The 23,406-nt window shown below is 41.2% G+C and overlaps 1 protein-coding gene across 2 annotated transcripts in view; it reads left to right on the top strand.

Moving 5' to 3' along the window:
• adamts3 (ADAM metallopeptidase with thrombospondin type 1 motif, 3) overlaps positions 1–23,406 on the top strand; it is a 164,201-nt gene that overhangs the window by 107,565 nt on the left and 33,230 nt on the right. For both annotated transcript variants that reach the window (XM_084114139.1, XM_084114140.1), the window contains exons 16-17: positions 8,416–8,496; positions 14,177–14,340. In XM_084114139.1, coding sequence (XP_083970265.1) covers positions 8,416–8,496; positions 14,177–14,340 — 245 coding nt within the window. The remainder of the gene's footprint in view (positions 1–8,415; positions 8,497–14,176; positions 14,341–23,406) is intronic.

Genomic DNA, 23,406 nt, shown 5'->3' on the forward strand with positions numbered 1-23,406 from the left:
GTTGGACTGCGGCAGGGCTGCCCTTTGTCGCCGGTTCTGTTCATAATTTTTATGGATAGAATTTCTAGGCGCAGCCAGGGGCCGGAGGGTGTCAGGTTTGGTGACAACACAATTTCATCTCTGCTCTTTGCGGATGATGTTGTCGTGTTGGCCTCATCAAACCAGGACCTTCAGCATGCACTGGGACGGTTTGCAGCCGAGTGTGAAGCGGCTGGGATGAGAATCAGCACCTCCAAATCCGAGGCCATGGTCCTCAGTCGGAAAAGGGTGGCTTGCCCACTTCAGGTTGGTGGAGAGTTCCTGCCTCAAGTGGAGGAGTTTAAGTATCTTGGGGTTTTGTTCACGAGTGAGATTGACAGACGGATCGGTGCAGCTTCTGCAGTAATGCGGTCGATGTACTGGTCTGTCGTGGAGAAGAAAGAGCTGAGCCGCAAGGCGAAGCTCTCGATTTACCGGTCAAACTACGTTCCTACTCTCACCTATGGTCATGAGCTTTGGGTCATGACCGAAAGGACAAGATCCCGGATACAGGCGGCCAAAATGAGCTTTCTCCGCAGGGTGGCTGGGCGATCCCTTAGAGATAGGGTGAGAAGCTCGTTCACTTGGGAGGAGCTCAGAGTAGAGCCGCTGCTCCTCCACATCGAGAGGGGTCATTCGAGGTGGTTTGGGCATCTGTTCCGGATGCCTCCTGGACGCCTTCCCGGGAAGGTGTTCCGGGCACGTCCCACTGGGAGGAGACCCCGGGGAAGACCTAGGACACGCTGGAGAGGCTATGTCTCCCGGCTGGCCTGGGAACGCCTCGGTGTCCCCCCGAAAGAGCTGGAGGAACTGTCTAGGGTGAGGGAAGTCTGGGCATCTCTGCTTAGACTGCTGCCCCCGCGACCCGGCCCCGGATAAGCGGAAGAAGATGGATGGATGGATGGACGTTTGAGTTTAAAAAAAAATGTATCACTCGACATCTGTGATTTCATGTACTGATTCGGACAGGACTAACATGTCCGTGTTTAATACAGAGGTGGGAGTGTGTGTTTTCTAGATGTGGACGTTATAGAAGGTCACCTGCTGTGCTTGCATGCATCATGACGTATATGTATTTTAATTTATTATTTGTTAATATAATTTTGATGTAGGCCTATCATAAAAAACCTATTTATGTGAACTTCACGAGTTTATAGAAGTGGCTGTTTATAATGAACCCATATAAGTGAGTAGCGAAATCTAGACAAGCATCTTACTCTTAACTGACACTTATATTAAAATGGGTAGTCTTTGCAGTTTTTTTGCGATTTGGCTCTATTTATTAATTTTACAAATTTATTTCTTAGTCGGATACTATCCATATTGAAATTAAATGAAATGAAAGCATGCTGAAGATTGGTGTGCAAACGGTAGCTCAGGTAGGTAAAAAAAACACACACAAGGAGAAGCATTAGGATAATACAACATCAGCAATTACAGACATTCGCATTTGGACAGGATTAGCATTACCTGAGGTAATTTTTCCAGAACTTTTTACAAAAGGTAAAAGTTGCCATAATCTTTACTGATGTTGTCCGTAAGTGTTGTCAAAGTACCGGTACTTCGATACCAAGTCGGTACTGAAAATGTGACGATACCAGCATTTCTGTAGTACCGGGTATATTCGGTACCCAATAATAGGCAGTTGCTTTAAGTCGCTTCCATGTTTTTATCTAAGTACAGGGCTTCAGACTAACTTTTTTACTTGGAGCACTGTCTGTAGCCGATATATACCACGTAAATATATATATAGTGTCTGTGTATATTAAACTGCAAAAAGACTATTTAAATATTAACCCTGCATGTTCTGCTGGTCTGTGTGAATGAATGGCGCAGACGTGCGGTTTCATTTATCTCACACACACACACTGAAGCGAGTGACGCTCGCGCTGTTTTCAGTCTCTGCTGCCTCACGATATGATGACATGATGAAATTCATCTCCAGAGCCACTCTGAGAGTCACTTCATGTGCATTTTACCATTTAATTTGAGAAAAAAACTATCGTCATATCACACACACACAGAAACTCAAAGGTCTTCACGGCAACCCGTCAAAATAAAAGTTTGGTTTAACTTGGGAAAAATAGTTCCAACAGATTTTGCTGTGGTACCGAAATTGGTACCAAGAACCGTAAAATTTTAATGGTATCGGTACTGACTACTGGAATTTTGGTATCGTGACATCTCTGTTGTCCATAATGATTACTGAGATGGCACGTTCGGACGGTTATTTACTGAGATCTGGAAATATTTACTTTAACCCACCTCTCCATGTAAAACTTATCCCATCCAATTAGGGCTTATGTAAGTAAAGCACTGACTGCATGTTCGTGAGTTTAAAAAAATGATGGGACATTTGTTGGAAAATGTCTTTTCATTGGTCCTAATTCATCCAATAAAATCTCAGACTCACTTTATTTCTATTATTAAGGCCTGTTATTATCCATATAAGTGCAATGATCTGATTGTTCAAATCACATTCAAGGCGAAAAGGCATTTGACTACATTGTATTTGTAGTTTAAGGGCCCTATCTTACACCCAGTGCAATGCAACCAAGCACGACGCAAGTGTTTTTTGCTATTTTCAGTCCGACGCAGTAATCATTTTCACATCCTGCGCCACGTTGTTTGAATAGCAAATGCATTTTTTGCCCATGGGCGTGCTGGTCTGAGAACGAGGTGTGTTCTGCCGCATTGTTGGCACGTTGCTATTTTGAGGCAACAGAAATAGACTGCAATATTTTTTTTTTTGTTATTTAAAGAGCACATTAGTAATGTACACCTATAGGCGGGTCCACAACGTGCGTACACTCTGCTTATTAAACACACAGGGACGCACAGCAGCACACAAACATGCCAAATATTTAAAATAAAAGGATTACAATGTAAAAGATTATTATTGTGTACATAAAGATATGGTGGAATCCGGCTTGTCCCGTAGATGGTCTGCTTGCGCACTTTTACCTTGCGCACAAGCAGTTCCGTTTGCGCTCTGGAGACGTGTTCGGTCTTTCCACTATCAAATTACACAATGTAAATCCGCCATGGGCCCCCAGACTCTGATTGGTTTAATGCACGTAAATCCCAAAACACACCCATTACCCATTAAGAGAATAGGGACAACCCTTTTAGACCATGCGCCTGGCGTGCCGACAATTTTTCCCGTCGTTAAACTAGCAAAAGTGGATTCGGACACTCCCTAAGGGAACTTGTGCCCTGCGCTTTAGACCCTGCGCTTAGATCGTTAAAATAGGGCCCTAAGAGTGTAGGATCACTTACTAACTTGTCAAAACTTGAGATTTATATTTAAATGTATATATTTTGGATTTTTGCTTTATCAACATAATAATAACACAATAATATAGTAAGTGACATATGTAGACTGATTATCAGAGACTCTCTTCTCCATCACAAGTGAGAGATTTAAGACATTATCACCAAGTGTAAACATTGACCTGTCTCTTCTGACCACTGGTGATCAGATCGACAGGCGGATGTTACTACCAGGTGTAGACATGTTCTTAGTGTGTGCTGTCTGAGTTTTCATTATGTTTTATAGGTATCAGGAGATAACTATCTGTTTAAAATCAATATTCTCAAAGCTAATTAGACACATTCCCACACTGGTATCACAGTGAAAAACAACATCACACTCATGTGAATAAAAAGAGGAAGGTGAATGATATACAGCAGGAAAAAATACAACATAAATTAGACCGTAAATGCATGTCAAATAGCAAGCCAAGAACATTGACATTCAGGACCACTGGGCTGCTTGATGCTGGAGGTGCTTCCCTCACCTGTAAACACAGTGAAACAATATTTACAACATTTATTGAAATTATATGAACTCACAGAGCTTCCCTCAGGACTTTACCACTCCAACTCGACTGTTTACTTTGCATACAAACTGTGTATAATTTTCCCAAGACACACAGGAGAGGATCCTGGTTTTGTTGCAAGTCTCACTCCTTTCAGATCATCTGGTGACAAATAGAGCCAAGTACCATTGGCAGTGAATTCAATATGAATTGAACAACATATTAAAAAGCAGAACATTTTGTACCCAGGGAATCCCAATAGATGGACAGATGAAGCTTTTATTTGAGCAGTCCATCACAGAAAAGCCATCAGTTTTGGGGGGAGGGGTGTCATTGTCATTCAGCCAACAACAGGGAAGAAAGCATGGTAGTCATCTAATTGGTTTCCTTAAGCAAACATCACTTAACTTTTTAATGGTGTTTTCCAGTTGTGCAGCCTAGTGGGAGCTTGAGGCTCACACCAGAGCTAATTTATAAATAGATTCCCCCACTGCGATAGTATTAATTATATTATGTTTTGGCACATTGTCACTATGGCTAGTAACTGTAGTGCAGAGGTATTCAATTAAAGTACCAGAGTCCAGCCTTGAGATTTCCTTCCCAGCAAGGGAATAAGTTGGCTTTGCATTTAGATGACCAAATAAAACCTACAGGCACACTTGTGATACTCACTTTGATATGTTGTCTATCCTACTATTTTCAAGATTTTATAATTTTTAGATTATTATTAGATTATTTTTTATATCCTAAGATTCTTTCTGTTATTTTATCCTTATTTTTTTCCTCTTCAAATTAGCTGATGCTGTACATGTAGTTGAATTAATAGCACATAAGAAAATAACCAAATGGAGAATGTATTAAAATACCTATTTTCCTCTATTAATGCTATTTGTTTAACTTCATGATTAGAGAGGAACTCAAATGCACAAAGGGCAAGGGGCTGACATCTTTAAAATGGCAGGGAAGGGCTGTCAAGCACTTCATGTACATTAGCTAATTTGAATACAGTGTGCGGGACTTGGCTGCTCTGAATCAAAAATAACGTGATTATTGCTTAATTTAAATACATTTTAACTTAAATATGCAAATCACATTCTTAGGATAAGTATAAATCTTCTTCGGAAACAGGCATTGGCACGCACCATGTGGGTCTGGCACAATGTTTCATTGCAGTAATTTCAGAAGCTGCCTAATTTTACTATTACATAGACACATACAATCGCAACATATCCTTTAAAGCTTCATTTTGGCATTTGGCCTAAAGGTCTATAAAATGACGATAAAACACTCATGCTAATGCAAAATGAAGCACAGTCCTTGCCCAGATGGCAGGACAAATGTGTCTAAGAAAATGGATTCATGTATGTTTATGTTGCCTTTGTTGCATCTGAAAGATGTGGCATGTGGCATTGAGGCGATGTTTCTGGCATGATTTCTTTCAGATGTGCCACAGTTTTCGTTATGAATGCAGATTGTGCAATTCCTTAACTTTAATTAGCATGCTGTCACAAGTGCTGTATTTACTTGTGTCAATGAATTAATGTTTTATTCTGGTTCTATCCAGAATTTGCATGATTTTTACAGCATGATGTTTTCATAAAATATGTGTCATATGGGTGATTGTACACAATTTGTGACACTTAATATCACAAATTCCTTATATTGTACTTAATTATTATCATTACTAATTTTAACACATTGTCTGCATGAACTAAATCAGCATTTTTTACCTTTCTCCATCTAACTCCATCTTGTTTTATTTTCAACTGATTACTTTTTTTAACAGGAAAAAAGTTAAGCAAGAGATCCCAAAAAGAAATTCCTGTTTTGGAAAACACAACCTGCAAGTATCTTATATTGTCTAATCCTACACTTCTCTTTCCTGCTGTACTGCTGTCCTCTGCATTGACTGTAGCTAGTAGCTTTAAATGAATGTTCCGAGGATGATATACAGTAAATTAAACTCTTATCAACTGCATCTGAATAATGCTGTCGATTACCACAGAAAATAACTTCAATGAAAACAAATCCCATGGCTTTGTTTATAAAACCCAAAGAAAAACCTGTTTAAAGTAATGCACTTACAATGGATGCCCATGGGGCAAATTTATTGAATAGTTTAGAAACGGAAATGTGAAGGTCATACTTTTCTTGAAGCACTGGAATTATTCAGAAAATCAATCTGTTTAAATCATCCTCTTAAGGTGTAAAACTTTTGTTCTACATTATCAACGTAATTCCTGAGTGACGTTTCTTCCATTTAAACAGCATTTTGTGGACAAATACATCCTCTGCTGATAGTCCTGAGCAGATATCATGTGAAATTTTTACATTTGACCATTTTAACTTGGGTTTGCCAGCTTTTGAAACACAAAAACGTTGGCAAGCAATTCTATGACACCAGTGTCATGCTGACTTATGTACTGTGACTGCATAATTTAAAAGTTGTGGTGTTTCCATTATAGGTACTACATTACTGTTCAAGTGTTTTTCCTTTGTATTTTTCAAAATGGTGCACCGATTAAAATGATTTTCTTTAGTGATAGACAGCATGCCACAGATAAGCTTGAGATTAATTTAACTCAGAATCTTCCTTAAAAGATTGGCATAAAATTGTTTTGTTGTGCAAACTCGGCTTGACTTAAATGTCCATTGAAGACTACTCTTACATTAGAGGCATAGTTCACCCCAAAATTTAAATAATTTTCCCTCATGTCATTCCAAACTTGTATGCTTGTGTTTCTTTTTCTGTAGAACAAAAAAGAAGATATTTCGAAAAATGTCTCCAGTGTTTTGTTTGTTTGTTTTGTAAGTCAGTGGGCAGTGAGTTGTTTGGACCCCAACATTCTTGAAAATATCATATTTTGTGTTCCATAAAGATTTGGAACGACAGTGAATGATGACATTATTTTTATTTTGGGTGAACTGTCTCTTTAAATAAAGGTCTTGAAGAGCTTAATAAAAATGTCCATATTTCTAATTTCAAAATAGGATAAATATAATATGGAGATGATGAAATCAAGTGAATCTAAGATTACTATCGTTGTTTCGACGTTTGCAATCCCTCGTTAGTTGAGTATGATGTCTGCTTGCATTAGTTGTGTATTCTCAGATGATTGAGAAGTCCAATCTGAGATCGGCATATCTTGTGTGGCAGTGAGGGCAGTTGTTGCTCGGATCAGCTACAGCAGGTGTCATGACAGCAGCGCTTTGCCTAGCTTTACGAGCTGCCCTCTTTTCTTCTCTTTTGTTTCTCCGTTGCTCTTCAAATATTTTAACACCACGATGGATAGTGCTCCTCCATAATTTCCTGTCCCGAGCTTGTTGCTCCCAGTTGTTGGCTTTGATGAAACACTGTTTAAGGCTGTGATGTAGAGTGTCCTTGTATTGTTTCATCTGACCTGTGTGCGCTTGCCAGCCTCCAGCTCCGAGTACGTGATCTACTTTGGAATCCTAGAGTCCTCCAAACGGACTACATGACCCGCCCATCGCAGCTGGTTCTTTAATACCATCGCCTCGATGCTTGTGGTGTTGGCTTGCTCGAATACACTATTAGTAGTTTGTTGATCTTGCCACTTAATATGAATATGCTCTCTCTCACCCCCACTCATACATACTGTAGTGTACAGCATCCCTCCCCCACCATCATAACACACCAACCATTATTTCTGTCCATTTTCTGTAATCTCTCTTTCTCCTTCCTCAACCCTATTTTATTCCTGCTCCTTTTAGGCCTGCACTTTAACCTCATCTGAACTCTATTAGGATTACCCAGCAGCCCCATCTTTCCTTGCAGATGTCTTCCTGTCCACATTAATTGATGATAAATCCTCCCAACAGACACTGCCTTAAGTGACTTAATCCTTCATTGCAATGATTAGACTCCTAGCCAACTTGTTACATCACACCGGTGTCTCAGACAGGCATCATGCTGCTAGAGACTGGTTCAAAGTCTAGCTTTTGTTTAGAGGCATTTAGCATGTAAATGACGTAACAAATCCTTCTGATTCTGAAGGGAAAACAAGAGGAGCCTTCTTGCTGCCGAAAGGAGCTCGGAATATATATCTGAATGAAACGGAGGATTCTAGAAATGTGATGGGTGAGTGGTATCATGCTTTGCAGAGGAATGGGCATTCGTAGAGAAGGCAACATTAGTGTTTTTGTGTTCTTGTGTGATGTATTGCAAACTGACTCAAGGCTCTGCCATTCAGCATCCTTCTTAATTAGCCTTACATAACAATTGTTCATGGTTTTCAGTTTTGTTTCGCCTGACATTGTTTTTTGAGCTTCTGAAGGATATGTCATACATTCACATGGATGAATGTATGAAATGAATGGAAGTGGAACCTTCTGTCACATCTTGATATTTTTCCCTTATAGGCTTCTCATGACCCTGCTAGATGGACAGTTGCAATAGTCTGACTGTTCAAATCTGAAAGCTTTAGTGATGTACTACTGTAGAAATGCCTTAGTGATGAGATGCCCACCTCTGCAAAGATTAAACCGTAGTAGAACTTCTTAGCTAACTAATTGCTTCTGCTGTCTCTTCCTTTGCCTTTTTTTCACCGTTGCAAAGGTTACCTAAAGATGTTTCTCATTCCTCCTGGGGCTAGACATGTGATCATACAAGAACATGAGGCTTCTCCTCAAATTCTTGGTAAGTGAAATCTGTCCTCATGTTTCCCAGGATAAACAATAAAAATATCAAATGCATGCTCATGTATTCTGTGCGTGGTACAGGTAGCTGTGCTTAATGGATCCATGTCACTCTAATACTTATCCATCGGACCAATGTATTCATATAAAGCAGCATGTGCATTTCCCTGGAAGTGCATTAAACAGAATTATACTCACAGATTTTAGAGACAATCACTGTCCACCACATTTTTTCTGTGGCACTGTGGACCATAGTCCTAAAACCTGAAAGGGAATGAGCAATTCCTCTTCTGGAATTTACAGTGGGTTTTTAAAATAGCAGTTTTCAAACGCATCTGCCAAATTCACAAGCGTTAAAGGAGTAGTTCACCCACAAATTTAAATTGCTTGATTATTTACTCCGGTCCATCAAAGATGTAGATACAATTCTTTCTTCTGCTGAAGAGAAACTGGGCTCACCGTAGCCCATTTTTGATGGTCCAAAATCCATATTTAGGCAGCTTCAAAGTAATCGACACGATCCTAGACAACAAATAAGGGTAATGATCTGTCATTTTCTGAAAATAATAATAAAATAATACAAATTTATATACTTAAACACAAATATTCACCTTGGTCCTGCTCTGCAATGCGCTTCCATGAGTCCACAACTTCTCATGTGACGTATGCACGTTGGGAAGATCATGCTTGATGTAGGCAGCAAGAACCACACCATTGTTTAAAAGAGGAATGTGCAAAGATTACGTCAAGCGCCCTTCACACTGTAAAAACAGTCCAAAACAACTATTTCTGACAATTAATATTTTAGCTTTCACAAGATTGAGGCGTCCAGGATACACACACGAACAGATGCATTTATGCAAAAATAACATGTTAACTAATTTAAATAAAAATAAATGATCCTGGAATGTTTTCCTCAAATTATTTACTTAAAGGCAGGGTAGGCAGGATTTTTCAAAAAAACTTTTCCCAAATTTGTTTAAACTGTCTTTATATACCAATACATAATTAAAATGTAAGTACTCTGAAAAAGAGAGTATAAAAATCGAGTGTCTGTAGTCCTCTCAGGGCTGCAATGAACACAGCTACTTATTTCCATTCGGAACCAATGAAATGATTGGCTGGGCGACTGTCACTCTCCCTCGCTACCATGGCTACTACCCCTGCTGCTACAGGAGCTGCCCACATGCGCGCATCCGTTTGACTTGAGGAGGGGAAGAGGCATGGAGAGAGGCACGGAAGCTAGGAAGAATCACAATTATGGCAGAGAAAGAGCAGTCAAAATTCAAAAAGTCAGCGATGGCAAACAAGGCAAAAAAAGGAACTAGTAAGGTAGAAAGGTAGGCTACTTATCTCCGGAGTGTAACGTTAGTCCTCATCAGAGCCAACAGTGCTTTCATCGTGGAAGCTCTTACATGCAAAACACCGTATATGTTATGAATCTTACACGAAATTCACCTTCATCACAGTGTAACTCAATGCAACCTGTTTTTAGCTTTGCCTTATGTTACTAGCTCATTACTGAATCAAACTCAATATATTTTAAACTTTACCAGTATCGATATGCTAGCTTGATAGTGAGTACTAACAGCCATGTTAGTTGTTTATATTCATAATGATAAAGTTAGGTATTTTATTACATGTGATTCTGACATGATGTCACTACATGCACTGCGCTCCTCTCCGCTCGGCGCTGGCAAACCTCCAGCTGAGCGGTCGGCATCGTGCGTTCATGTGTTTTGGGGGCGTGGCTTTGTTTTATTGCAGCCCTGAGAGGACTACAGACACTCTATTTTTATACTCTCTTTTTCAGAGTACTTACATTTTAATTATGTATTGGTATATAAAGACAGTTTAAACATATTTGGGAAAAAGTTTTTTAGAAAAATCCTGCCTACCCTGCCTTTAATGTTTCTTCGGCTGAAGAAAGAAAGTCATATACTAAACTGCTACTCTAAAAACGCATTAGAAATCCCGAGCCATCTATGTAGAATTTGCTTTCTGGCATAACCTGCTAATTGGCATTGTGACTGAACAGTTTCCTTTCGTTCAGTCACTGAGTTACGTCAGTGACTGACGAATGGGGTTTCGCTTAGAAGCCTATCACCTTCTAGTTCTTATAAAACGAGCCAATGGCAAAACAATGCCATGGGTCTGCGGAATTTGCGTAGCGTAACTCCGCCCCACCGCGTGGGTATAAAAGGAGCAGCGCGGCAATCTTGCATTATGTTTTTGCTTTGGAGCCGAGTGTTTCTTCACTTCTCTCCACTGCAAACTGTCTACGAGTTCTAGATACGAGACGAGCGACTCTTCAGCGGTGTTGGTGTGATTGCCGTGTTCCAGCGAGATCTCATTCCTGCTGCTGGTCTGTGCAGTGAAGACCCCAGAAAATGCCAGATCGGGTCCGTGCTCTCCTTCCACCCTGAAGGTTTACGTGACTGCCATCTCTGCGCACCATGACCTCATGGAGTCAGCATGACCTGGTCATCAGGGTCCTGAGGGGGGCGAGGAGACTAAATCCTCCTCGCTCTCCTCTTATACCCTCTTGGGACCTCGCAGTGGTCTTATCAGCCCTGCAGAGAGCTCCCTTTGAGCCATTGCGATCAGTGGAGCTTAAGTTCCTGTCTATGAAGACAGCGCTCCTGGTCGCTTTGGCCTCCATCAAGAGGGACCTTCAGGTATTTTCGGTTGACGAAGCATGCCTAGAATTCTGGCCGGCCAACTCTCACGTGATCTTGAGACCCCGGCCTGGATATGTGCCCAAGGTTCCCACCACTCCCTTCAGGGATCAGGTGGTGAACCTGCAAGCGCTGCCCACGGAGTAGGCAGACCAAGCCTTGGCACTGCTCTGTCCAGTACGTGCCCTCAATGCTTACGTAGACAGAACACAGTGTTTCAGGACCTCAGACCAGCTCTTTGTCTTTTGTGGTGAGAAGCTGAAGGTAAAGGCTCTCTCTCCAAGTAGAGGTCGTCTCACTGGATAGTGGACGCCATTGTCTTGGCTTACTAGACGCAGGGTCGACCAGGTTCCTCCTGGCCTTTAGCGCATGGCATCTCGCTAACAGACATCTGTAGAGCTGCAGGCTGGGTGACACCCAACACGTTTGCGAGATTCTATAATCTCCGGGTAGAGCCAGTGTCCTTTCATGTACTCGCTTCCACTAGCCAGTAAGTAGGACCTGCTCAGTGTCATCACTTGCTGCGCCATTCCACTCCACGGACTGGATACATGCGCTATTTCACTCAGATGAGTTCTCTTAGACCCTGAGTTCATCCTGCACTGTCGATGCCGTCACCAGAGTGCATGCCCGGTCGGTCAGCCCTCGTGATTGGCTAGGTGCTTCCATATGCATGGTTCCCTGCTTCGGCAACCCCCACATGTGTATTTCCACGGTAAGTCTCCACCAAGCACGAGTTTTCCGTTGGCAAGACCTCTTGCCATCTCGAGGTTGAAACATTCCACCCTGCGGGCTGGATACCTCTGAGTTTTCCATATGCATCCCGCTCTCGGGTCATATGTGTATTCTAAGTCCTCCCTACGGGTAGGCGCTGCGTTACATATTCCTCCTGGGATATTCCACCCAGTGTACCTTGGTATTCTTGCGTTAAACCTAGCCCTTCGTCCGTGCTAGTCTCATGACAGGGAGTTCAGACTTGTGAAGGGCACTGGAAGACAGCCGCTGTGGCGTGATTGAAGGTTCCCTGAGGAGGGAACGGAGATCTTGCGTCCCCCTGCCACAACCATTGTACAGCTGGAATAGCCGGGAGTTCAGTCTCGGCTCCTCAGCATAACATAATGCGAGATTGCCGCGCTGCTCCTTTTATACCCACGCGGTGGGGCAGAGTTGCGCTATGCAAATTCCGCAGACCCATGGCATTGTTTTGCCATTGGCTTGTTTTGTAAGAACTCAAAGGTGATAGGCTTCTACGCGAAACTTCCATTCGTCAGTCACTGATGTAACGTCTACGTTCCCTCCTCAGGGGAGGAGTTCTGTTTTCCATAAAAATATGAGCATTAAGGCATTGCATTTTTATGCTTTGTGAATTGAATAGCATTGAAAAGCTAGTTTTGAATGTTAGTGTTTTTGTTTTTTTTCTTGTTTTCGTTATTTATTTTTATTTATTTTTTATTTATAAACTGTACACAGAGTTAAAAGAGGGAAAGACAAAATTATTTATTGCCTTTTTTTATTCATTCTATTCATTTGGAGAAGCCCATGCAGACAGCAATTATCACATTGTAATGCACATAATGGAATGAATTGAACTGAAGTCGTTTTTATTCTAAGAATATTCCCCTTCTTGAAAGTGCTTCTTGAAAGTACTATAGGACTTTAAATATTACTCCTTGGTAGTTGAACTTTTAATTAAACCTAACCTATTTTAATTACCAAGATACAGTAAGTAGTTCACTGCCTATCTTTACTTCGCCACAGTTAACCTTACAAAGGTAATGTTTCTGTTTCAATAATACTTTCCTTTAGGGGTGCTTAATAGCTAATTGATACAAATTTCAGTTATCCATATATTTAGCTTAACTGATTACAATATTTAAATTCCTTTGCATGCCAAAATGCAAAATCTTAGCAATTTCCATCAAACAGAAGAGTTGGATTATGGGAAGATTCCGGAAACCTTTTGTTCACCAGTCTATTAAATTAATAAATCAGAGTTAGCTGTCTAAGCATAGGCCTCAGGGTTCTAAAATAAATAATAATAATAATATATATAAAATATAAATAATGATAAAAATGTATATGGTGCCTTAAATGACCCATTTCTGTCTCCAATTTTTAGATTTGTAATTAAGATAAAAAGCATTTATTTGCATGATAATTGAATATATCAGTGAACGATGAATTAAGTAATGTATAATATGTGAGTTCCCATCAGTAGCATCCTTGCTTGCTCTGATTAGTTTTATGATTAACACCTTTAGCATTTATTCTGACCTATTAAGGTCTATTTTTCAGTCATCAAATGGCCTGGGAAAATATATATTTTTTTTATTTAAAGGCATAATTCACACAAAACAAAAAATTGTTTTTTTTTTTAAAAATGACATTTTTTTGTGAAAAACACAGGTGGAAAAGCGTAATTTCCAAGCTGAATGGTGACCATGATTTTCAGATTTTGTAAATAACCTTTATTTAAATTTATTATTCACACAAATCTCTGCGATGGCTTGTAATATAGCACACTAGTTTATGAACTAGAATGAACTACTGTATGAAGCTTTTATTGTGTTGTTTATTTTATTTTTATATTTTTCCAGAGCTTACAGCTTCTGGTTACCATTCATTTTTGTTGTATAGAGGAGCAAAACCTTTTTTAATTCCACAGAAGAAATGTCCATGCTTGGGGGAATTATCCTTTTTAAAGTTAACATTTTGTTGATATTCAGCCCTTTTTTTCCTCTGCCAAAAATAAACACAATTTTATCATACTAAACATAGGAAATCAAAGGTCAATTTTGACTTCATTGCATCAAACCTTTTTTCACAAGTGACATTTGATGACTGGTAGCAATGGTGATTTTCCTGACATGTGCACATCAAAACGTCTGTTTTGATGGCTGATGCAATAGCTTAAATTAACAGATCTTTCAGTTTGATTCAGATCCTTCTGTTAACCTCTTATCCCCGAACTTATGAAGAGTTGTAATTAATCTCTGAATGCAGCTATCAAAAACCAAGCAACAGGACATTACATTCTCAATGGCAAAGGAGAAGATGCGAGATCTCGGCGCTTCATTGAAATAGGAGTGGAGTGGGACTACCTCATCGAGGATGATGTCGAGACTCTCCACACTGATGGTCCACTACATGATGCAATTGTTGTTCTGGTAAATAAACTTTCCGTAATCTAATTTAAAGCTTAATGTGATATGATTATTAACAGTTATTATTTATCAAATCTCAAAATGAAAATCCATTTTAATACTGTACATTCTAATGTTGTGATGCCTTAAATTTACCTGTAGCATTTAAAATGATTGATTTTAGTTTCTGTATTTAAAATTAAAAAAATACTTAGACAAGACAATATAAATTTAATACATTTAAAACATTTAAAAAGTATTATTTTATTATGAGCCATTTTATTATAATTTTAATATCGGCCATAAAAAAAATCCTTATTGGCCACAATATATATTATCGGGGCATCCCTAAAAATAATTGTAATATATATATTTTTTTAAAAGCATCTCCTTTTCCAGCCCATTCTCACTCCCAATATATCAAAAACTAAAGCATAGTCCAAGCGCCTTGCATGGCCCTAAAGGTACCCCTATAAGCTAGGAATGTCTTGGTTACTGTCGTAACCCTCGTTCCCTGATGGGGGAAACGACTGACAAATGGGGTGTCACTTGGGAGCCCCAATCACATTTGAGTTTTAGAAAAACGGCCAATGGAATTGGTGAGTGGAATTTGCATGCCCAGCCACTCCCCCATACATATGGGTATATAAGATGGCACTCATTGGGGTTTATGCTTCGGAGCCGAGACAGGATCCCGGCCATTCAGCGGGGTGGTTCACGATTGTGACAGGATGGACATCATAACATCTCCGTTCCCTCCCTCAGTGAACGAGAGTTACGAGATGTTCCCCATCTGTCAGTCACGTTCAACGTTATGGCGAAAAACTGACAAATGGGGTCTTATGGAAAGTGCCACAACCTCTGAACTGTGTTGGAGATGCAGATGCTGGCAAGCTGAACGTGCCATTTTAGCAACTGTTCTCGTAAAGTCGTAAACTACCCAGCGCCCCAAGTAAGCCCAAAATCTTAGTCCTCCATGCCTACGGGGTGGAAGGGACAGAGCTTACCATGGAGACAGTCGTAGCTGCTGTTCCTAGATATGATACATCACAGGAAGAGTGCTTCGGCTCTCTTCCTATTTTCTTTTACATGTCCAGAGTTGTTAACACTGGGGAAGCAAACCTATTCCAGATGGAGAGGGATGCCACAGAGGCATATCCAAGCAAAATTACAGCTGTATGCAGATGACTCTGTTATTTATACATATGCTCCCTCCATAGTACAGGCAGTACAAGAGCTTCAGATTGTATTTAATTCATTACAAACTGCTCTGTTAAGTTTAAAATTGATTTTGAATGCATAGAAAAATATGTTTAAAAAAAGAAAAAGCTCACTCACAGATGTTTTATGATGCTAGCATTTTCACGTCCGATGATAAATCCATTGAAAGGGTGTCCTCATACAAGCTGTAATACGCTGCCAGAGGGGAAGTTGCTCGTAGAAGACTTGATGAGCGCTTTCTCACTGGACATAATCCACCAGCTCCCGGTGGTTGAGAAGGCATGGAAGAACCCATACTCCTCTCGCATTCACCATATCTGACATTACAATTATGCGAATGTGAAGGGAATGCGAGAGCACGAGTACGTGTCGATGCCCCCCATTGAAGAGACATTTGCGAGCTATCTTTCAAATGGGGGAGACATCGACACTCCAGCCCTGCCATCTAGTATTCGGCCTTCGTTTTAAAATCCATTTAAAAATCTGAGAGTTTTAATTCTGAGTCTTTCATTACCAGAGATAAAAAAAAAAAAAAACATTTTTCAGTTTAAGGGGATATTAAAGTAGCACAGGTAGTAGGCTAAGCTTCCCTGTGGGTCTAGGGGTGTGGCTAGGCTTCCTATCATCACAGAGAGTTTTCTTCGGAGGCCTCTGCTCTCTAGAGCGTTGACAGAGTGATTATGAGTTTATTAGTCCCATAATGTTGTTGTAGGCTTCCTCTCATGCGAGAGTCATCATGCTGAGGCCTCCGTCCGTTAGAGTTTCATGCAAACAGCTGAGCGCTGAGCCAGAGACAGGCACGCTCAGAGCTGTCATATATCAGTACTAAAAAAAACAATACATTTAGAGTTTATAAAATACACACTGATGTCTATGGAAGCGGCAATAAAAATCCTTTCCATTATAATTAGACATGTTTTATTCATATCAGATACACATTGTGTAAGTAACTTTAAAGTTTACTCTATTCTTCTCCCAGTTCACCAGCCACTTACTTTCATGTATTTCGGGAGAAGTGGATGAATTCACGTGTTGTAAATCCAACAGATCTGATTCTCTGAACTGCGGCACAAACTAACATGGCGGTGCCCATCGCACATGCAGCTCAACTAACGCGATCGTTATAAAGGTGTTTAAACAACAAAACAGTTCCATTTGCATATATTTTACAATCGGAATATCAGATATTTCATGTCATAGCTAACAAATTTGTGAATATTTTGAATAAAAAAGTAAAAATGAGATAAAAGCAGATAATTCTTAATTCAGCGTTGTTGCTGCGGTGTGTCACGTGACAAGCAATGACGCGTCACCATGGAAACCATAAAGTGACACGTTCTAAATAACGGTTGCCTTGAAAAACTCACGCTGGGGGATCAGCCAGAATATTTTAAACTTACGTTTGAAAGGGTTAAGGGTGTTTTTACAGAGTGCTCCATTTCACAGATAGTTGCCGGGTAAGCCTAAATACTCCCCTTGTTTGAAAGGGTCATTATGCAGAGTACTTCACCTCTGGTTGAGTCATAGCAGGCATTCACAGGGTTTTGAGCCTCTTTAGTTCTAGCAGGCAGGACGTGTTAAGGTGACCGGCTTCCAGTGTAAAGCCTCCCTCAAACGACCAGGCTGCCCCAGATATAGACTTCAGTACTCAACTTAATTTAGGGTCGTTATGCCGAGCGCATCGCCTGCGGCCACATAAAAAAAAAAAAGAGAGAGAGATATGGGTGTGGTAGGCTCCCTCTCATCTGTGAGTTGTCATGATGAGGCCTCCATCCTCCAAAGTTCCATGCAAATGGAGTTATCTTTGCATCAGGAATTGACCCCTCTCTCTTTATATCAGAGAGTTGTTTTTAGGCCCTTCACTTCTTAGCTCTGTGTTGTGCATATCTGAGCTTAGCTGTGTTTTACATAACACTAGAACCCTCTGGTGTGAATATGGCAGGCCTTATTTTCCCTAAAAAAAAGAGTCATCCTGCTGAGGCCTCCATACAAACAGCTTTTCAGGTAGAATTAGAGAAGTGGTCTCTCTCTCTCTCTCTCTCTCTCTCTCTCTCTCTCTCTCTCTCTCTCTCTCTCTCTCTCTTCTCTCTCTCTCTCTCTCTCTCTCTCTCTCTCTCTCTCTCTCTCTCTCTCTCTCTCTCTCTCTCTCTCTCTCTCTCTCACTGAGAGTGGTTCTTAGGCCCCGTCGCTCCCTGAGCTTGGTGATATTTGAGCCCAGCTGTCCTCAAACATGTGACAGGCCTCCTCTTCTTCAAGAGTCATCCTGCTGAGGCCTCCATGCAAACAGTTTTGCAGTTTGACCTAGAAAAGAGATCTCTTTTTCATAATAAGGAGCTTAGACCCTTCGCTCCATACTGGATATATTAAAGCTTAGCCTTTAAAAAAAAAAGAAATATGGCAGGTCTCCTCTTCTTCAAGAGTCATCCTGCTGAGGCTTCCATGCAAACAGCTTTTCAGGTAGAGCTAGAAAAGTGGTATCTCTGTTTTTTTAGGCCCCCCCGCTCCCTGAGCTCTGTGATATTTGAACCTAGCGGTCTTGGTGAGTCATCTTACTGAGGCCTCCATAAAACCATCCTTTGCATCCTTTGAACATTTCTAAGCTTAGCTGCTTTTCCACATGGTAAGAGGAAAGACACTAGAAATTTCTAGTATGGCCTCCTCTTCCTTAAAGAGTCATCCTATGAGGCCTCCATGCAAACAGCCTTTACAGGTAGAGTTAGAAAAGAGGTCTCTTCTCATATTAGTGAGCTGTTCCCTATCAGTCGGTCACTCCCTACGTACGTGGTGATCGACGAATAGGAATCTCACTAGAGAGGCCAATCTACTTTGAGTGAAACTAAACGAGCCAATGCACATTGGCGTGCAATCATTTGCATCAGCTGTTCAGCCACTCTCTCTCTTTTTTGAGCAAAAACAAAAAAGCTTTTTTTTACAGCTGGTAAGGTGCGCCGTGAGAGCGCTGAATAGGGCTGTTGCGGTGAAGGATTTTCCCTTGCGGTAATTTTGAGTGGCTCAATAGCGCGATATGTGGTTTTACCGCATTTATTAATTTATTTTGATTTATTTATATTTATTTGTTGCTATATAAATAAGTGTCACGATGTGGTCAGCATGCACAAAAACGAGTACATTTTCAGTAACCAATAAACCGAAACTAAACAGCGTCTCTCCGCATTGAAAGCCTGTCACTCAGCGCACAGTTGTTCCATTCATTCAACAACACGTTCAAAAACGCTGATTGATTCATTAAAATATAGTAATGAAACAACAGGGTGTCCGCGGATCCTTAAAAAGTTTTTTTTTAAGGCCTTAAAAAGTCTTATTTTTACTTATGAAAGGTCTTAAATTTTCGATGGCAATTTGACTTACACATATCTAAATGTTTTCCAAATTAGAACCATCTAATTAGCGTACTTTTTTATTTATTATTCTATCTTTGTGGATTTGCTTGTTCACGTGACATTTCGCGTCACATTCGCGTCAGCATTAGGTCCGTCTCCTGCACGCAAAACAGGAGGAGAGAAGGAGAAGCGAGTTGGTAAATGTCAGTTCAATTCTAAGTTCATTCTTTATGTGCGTAGTGGTGTGCGATGTGTATTGTCTATTATGATATTGTAATCATTGTTTTAACGATGTACGAGGCACTGCGAGCTGACATCGCTTTTGTCTCTCGTGCTTTCACTGCTTGATGTGTGCAATTATAGGTGTGTTCCCAAATGAGTTTTTGTCTCATATTTATATCATATTATGTTGTTATCATAGGTCTACAATATCACATCAGCAAGACTTCCGTTTTCCCGTGCACAATTGCAAATGTGATTATTTATTTTATATAACAGTTAAATTAACAATAAATTAACATTGTGAGTTAAATTTTATAAACAATATTGTCAATATTGTTTGTTTTTCCTTTATTTCACTGACGAGAATTTCTAAATGAAGCCATAGCAGAGTCTCAATGCAACAGACAGCGATTATTTTTTTACTGGAATCCGCGTTTTGAACGAATCAATTTAATGATTCAATGAACAATCACTTGCTTCTTTCCCGAATGAATCAGCCGTTTGAACAAATCGGTTGAATGAATGACTCCCTCAACTCACTTATTAAGACAGTGACTTGCCGCCACCTACTGGCAGTTTTAGTTTCACATTTAGAGTACCTTTTTCAGTTCATATTTAACAATCTCATAGCTTTATTTATGCAATTGTAAATGTAGTGTAAATATATTAATGCCAGATCTGATGCCACTTCTGTGTCACCTCTGCACTGCAAAGATGGATTTTGATTTAATGATTTAATTTGACTGGTAACAGTGGTATTGTGTAATTATTCTAATAGAATTTAATTTGAATGTTAGAATTTGACATAAAAGGTGATGCATACATCTACAAATGTCCATATATAGGTGAAAATGCCCCTTGAAATCAATTTAAGGTGGCAAATATTACCCCTTAATAAAAAAATGTTAATTTCTGTCACTGCTGTGAACTGACCACTGCATAGAATATGAAAAATATGAATATCTTCGTCAGTCAGCTGTCAACAACAGGCCTAAACCAGCCATGGCACCAAGCACAAAAACACAATCAGTAAAATGTTATCTAATTATTATCAAGAAAATATTGATCGAGACATATTTTGTCAATATTGCACACCCCTAATGCATGGTATTAATTTTGATTTCTTCGGGGCTTAAAAAGGTCTTAAAAAGCCTTACATTTGACTTTAAAAAATGTGCAGAAACCCTGAACAAGGTTAATTATTTTTAACTTTGAGCTCCACTTTTCAAGGCTCAGCTGACCAGCAATGCGTCGCATGTGTAACGCTGAAGCTTCACTTAATAGAGACAAATGGCATTGATTCAATGCGTGACTCACTGAGTTCTGTTTCCGGCGACCACGAGTTCCTCACGCTGTGGATGCTGACCAGCGCTGTCGCTGATGCCATTCATGGTAAATACCCTTTATTTTAAACATTAAAAGGATGACAGGACAAATATTTAACTTTCCTTGGACACGGCAACCTTTTCACGAATATGACTTGACCTCAAAGACAGACGCAGGTAATCGCACGCGCTCAATTGATCTCTCTCATTCACTGTCTGTTTAGGCTTAAGTGCAAATCCACGAAGCCTCTGTACAAATCACCATGATAAAACCATGATCGCCGCGTCTTATTATCATTATTAACTTATTTAACATTCAATACACATGCACGAAGTTCAAAACAAGAAGGGTATAGCCTTATGAAAAAAGAAAACACGTGAATATTGCGGTTGCTGCGGTTACTTGAATTCCTCTGCGGTTGGCTTGTCAGTAGCGCGGTACTGCAATATTGCGGTTACCGCGACAGCCCTAGCGCTGAAAGGCTGTTTTTACGGCTGGTAAGATCGCCAGCGAGAGAGACAGCGTACGACAGGTGCACATTCCTGTCCATGTTCGCTGCGACTGTTCCCCTGCGTGCTTCAGCACCAAGGAGAGCAGTCCCTAAAAGAGCTTACACGGGTAGAGCGCGTCTTTTTAAATATGTCACTCTACCTGTGTGTTTCTGGATGCGGTCGTTGCCTGGGATCACGGGATGGTCACGAGCGCTGTATCGCGTTTCTGGGCATTGAACACGCTGAGGTGGAGTCCCTGCGCCTCCGCTGCGATCTAACCCTCCTCCGAAGGTTACTTCAGGCGGTGGTATGGGTGACCTGAGGATCACGGTGAGTGCACTTCCTTTGGGGAACCAACCCCCTAGGAATCCTCATCCCTCCCACGCTCCGTAGCCAGTAGAGCCGCCAACGGAACGTGCTGGATCCACGAGTTGTGTACCAGTCGTTTCCTTTGGCGCTCCCCATGATGAACAGATGTCGATCGCTGCATCGGAGGGTGGGTCAGACTTCTCTGCGGATGACGATTCGGTGCCCCGAGTCGGACCCAGAGATGATGGCCATGCTTTCCCGGGCCGCCAACAGGATTGGGCTCGTGTGGAACCCTCAATCGTGTCCCGACCCCCCGAGGCTGGACGATTGGTATCTCGGGGTGGCGCATGCTGGTTCTCAGCAACCCACCCCGGTGCCTTTCTTCCCTTTTACTGCCAGAAACCGTCCCGTTGGCTCCTACTCCGTCACCACCCTTTATGGCAGGGCGGCTAAGGGTTACACGCGTATCCCACCAGTGGAGCAAGCCGTTACTATGCAACTGTGCCCTAACTCCACTTGGCGCACAAAACCGTGTCTCCCTTCCCGGGCCTGTAAGTACTCGTCAGACTTAACCGGCAAGGCTTACAAGGCCTGTGGGGAAGCCACCTCTGCCATACACGCCATGGCGTTGTTGCAGGTACATCAGGCCAAGGCACTGAAAGAACTGCACGAGGGTGGTCATGATCCCCAAGTTCTCTAAGAACTTAGTGCCGCGGCAGACCTCGCACTTCGTGCGACGAAGGTGACCGCGTGGTCGGTGGGTCGTGCAATGTCCACTATGGTGGTCCAGGAACGCCGTATCTGACTGTGTCTGGCTGACATGAGGGAGACTGACAAAGTCGGGGCCGGGTGGAAAATCTTTTGTTCCCTTTTATTTGTGGCCATAAAACCAACGGTACCCAAATTTACAATAAAAGAGCAGTTTCTTCCATCTCTGGGGCCGAAGAGGGCCCGGAGAGCAGTGGGAGGAGATAATCCTCACCACTCTCACCACTCTCATTTTCAGAGGCTCCTGGGGCATATGGCAGCAGCGGTAACTCCGCTTGTGCTGCTTCATATGAGACCGCTTCAGCACTGGCTTCGCGGCCGAGTCCCCAGATTGGCGTGGCATCACGGCACTCACCAAGAGAATATCTCATTTTACTAAATGCAAAGAGAAAACAGTGCTACTGCAGTAAGATGTGATGGCACTGAGTCACTGATTATTGAATACAATTAAATGAGGAAATAGAGACTGAGTTTGTAGAGACTGAATTTATGAACCTTCTGGAATTATCTTTAGTCATCTAAGCTGATGGAATTGATATACAGTGAGGAAAATAAGTATTTGAACACCCTGCTATTTTGCAAGTTCTCCCACTTGGAAATCATGGAGGGGTCTGAAATTGTCATCGTAGGTGCATGTCCACTGTGAGAGACATAATCGGAAAAAAAAATCCAGAAATCACAATGTATGATTTTTTAACTATTTATTTGTATGATACAGCTGCAAATAAGTATTTGAACACCTGTCTATCAGCTAGAATTCTGACCCTCAAAGACCTGTTAGTTTGCCTTTAAAATGTCCACCTCCACTCCATTTATTATCGTAAATTAGATGCACCTGTTTGAGGTCGTTAGCTGCATAAAGACACCTGTCCACCCCATACAATCAGTAAGAATCCAACTACTAACATGGCCAAGACCAAAGAGCTGTCCAAAGACACTAGAGACAAAATTGTACACCTCCACAAGGCTGGAAAGGGCTACGGGGAAATTGCCAAGCAGCTTGGTGAAAAAAGGTCCACTGTTGGAGCAATCATTAGAAAATGGAAGAAGCTAAACATGACTGTCAATCTCCCTCGGACTGGGGCTCCATGCAAGATCTCACCTCGTGGGGTCTCAATGATCCTAAGAAAGGTGAGAAATCAGCCCAGAACTACACGGGAGGAGCTGGTCAATGACCTGAAAAGAGCTGGGACCACCGTTTCCAAGGTTACTGTTGGTAATACACTAAGACGTCATGGTTTGAAATCATGCATGGCATGGAAGGTTCCCCTGCTTAAACCAGAACATGTCAAGGCCCGTCTTAAGTTTGCCAATGACCATTTGGATGATCCAGAGGAGTCATGGGAGAAAGTCATGTGGTCAGATGAGACCAAAATAGAACTTTTTGATCATAATTCCACTAAACGTGTTTG

Source organism: Abramis brama (genome assembly GCF_963993115.1).
Source record: "Abramis brama genome assembly, chromosome: 5".
NCBI classification, from domain to species: Eukaryota; Metazoa; Chordata; class Actinopteri; order Cypriniformes; family Leuciscidae; genus Abramis; species Abramis brama.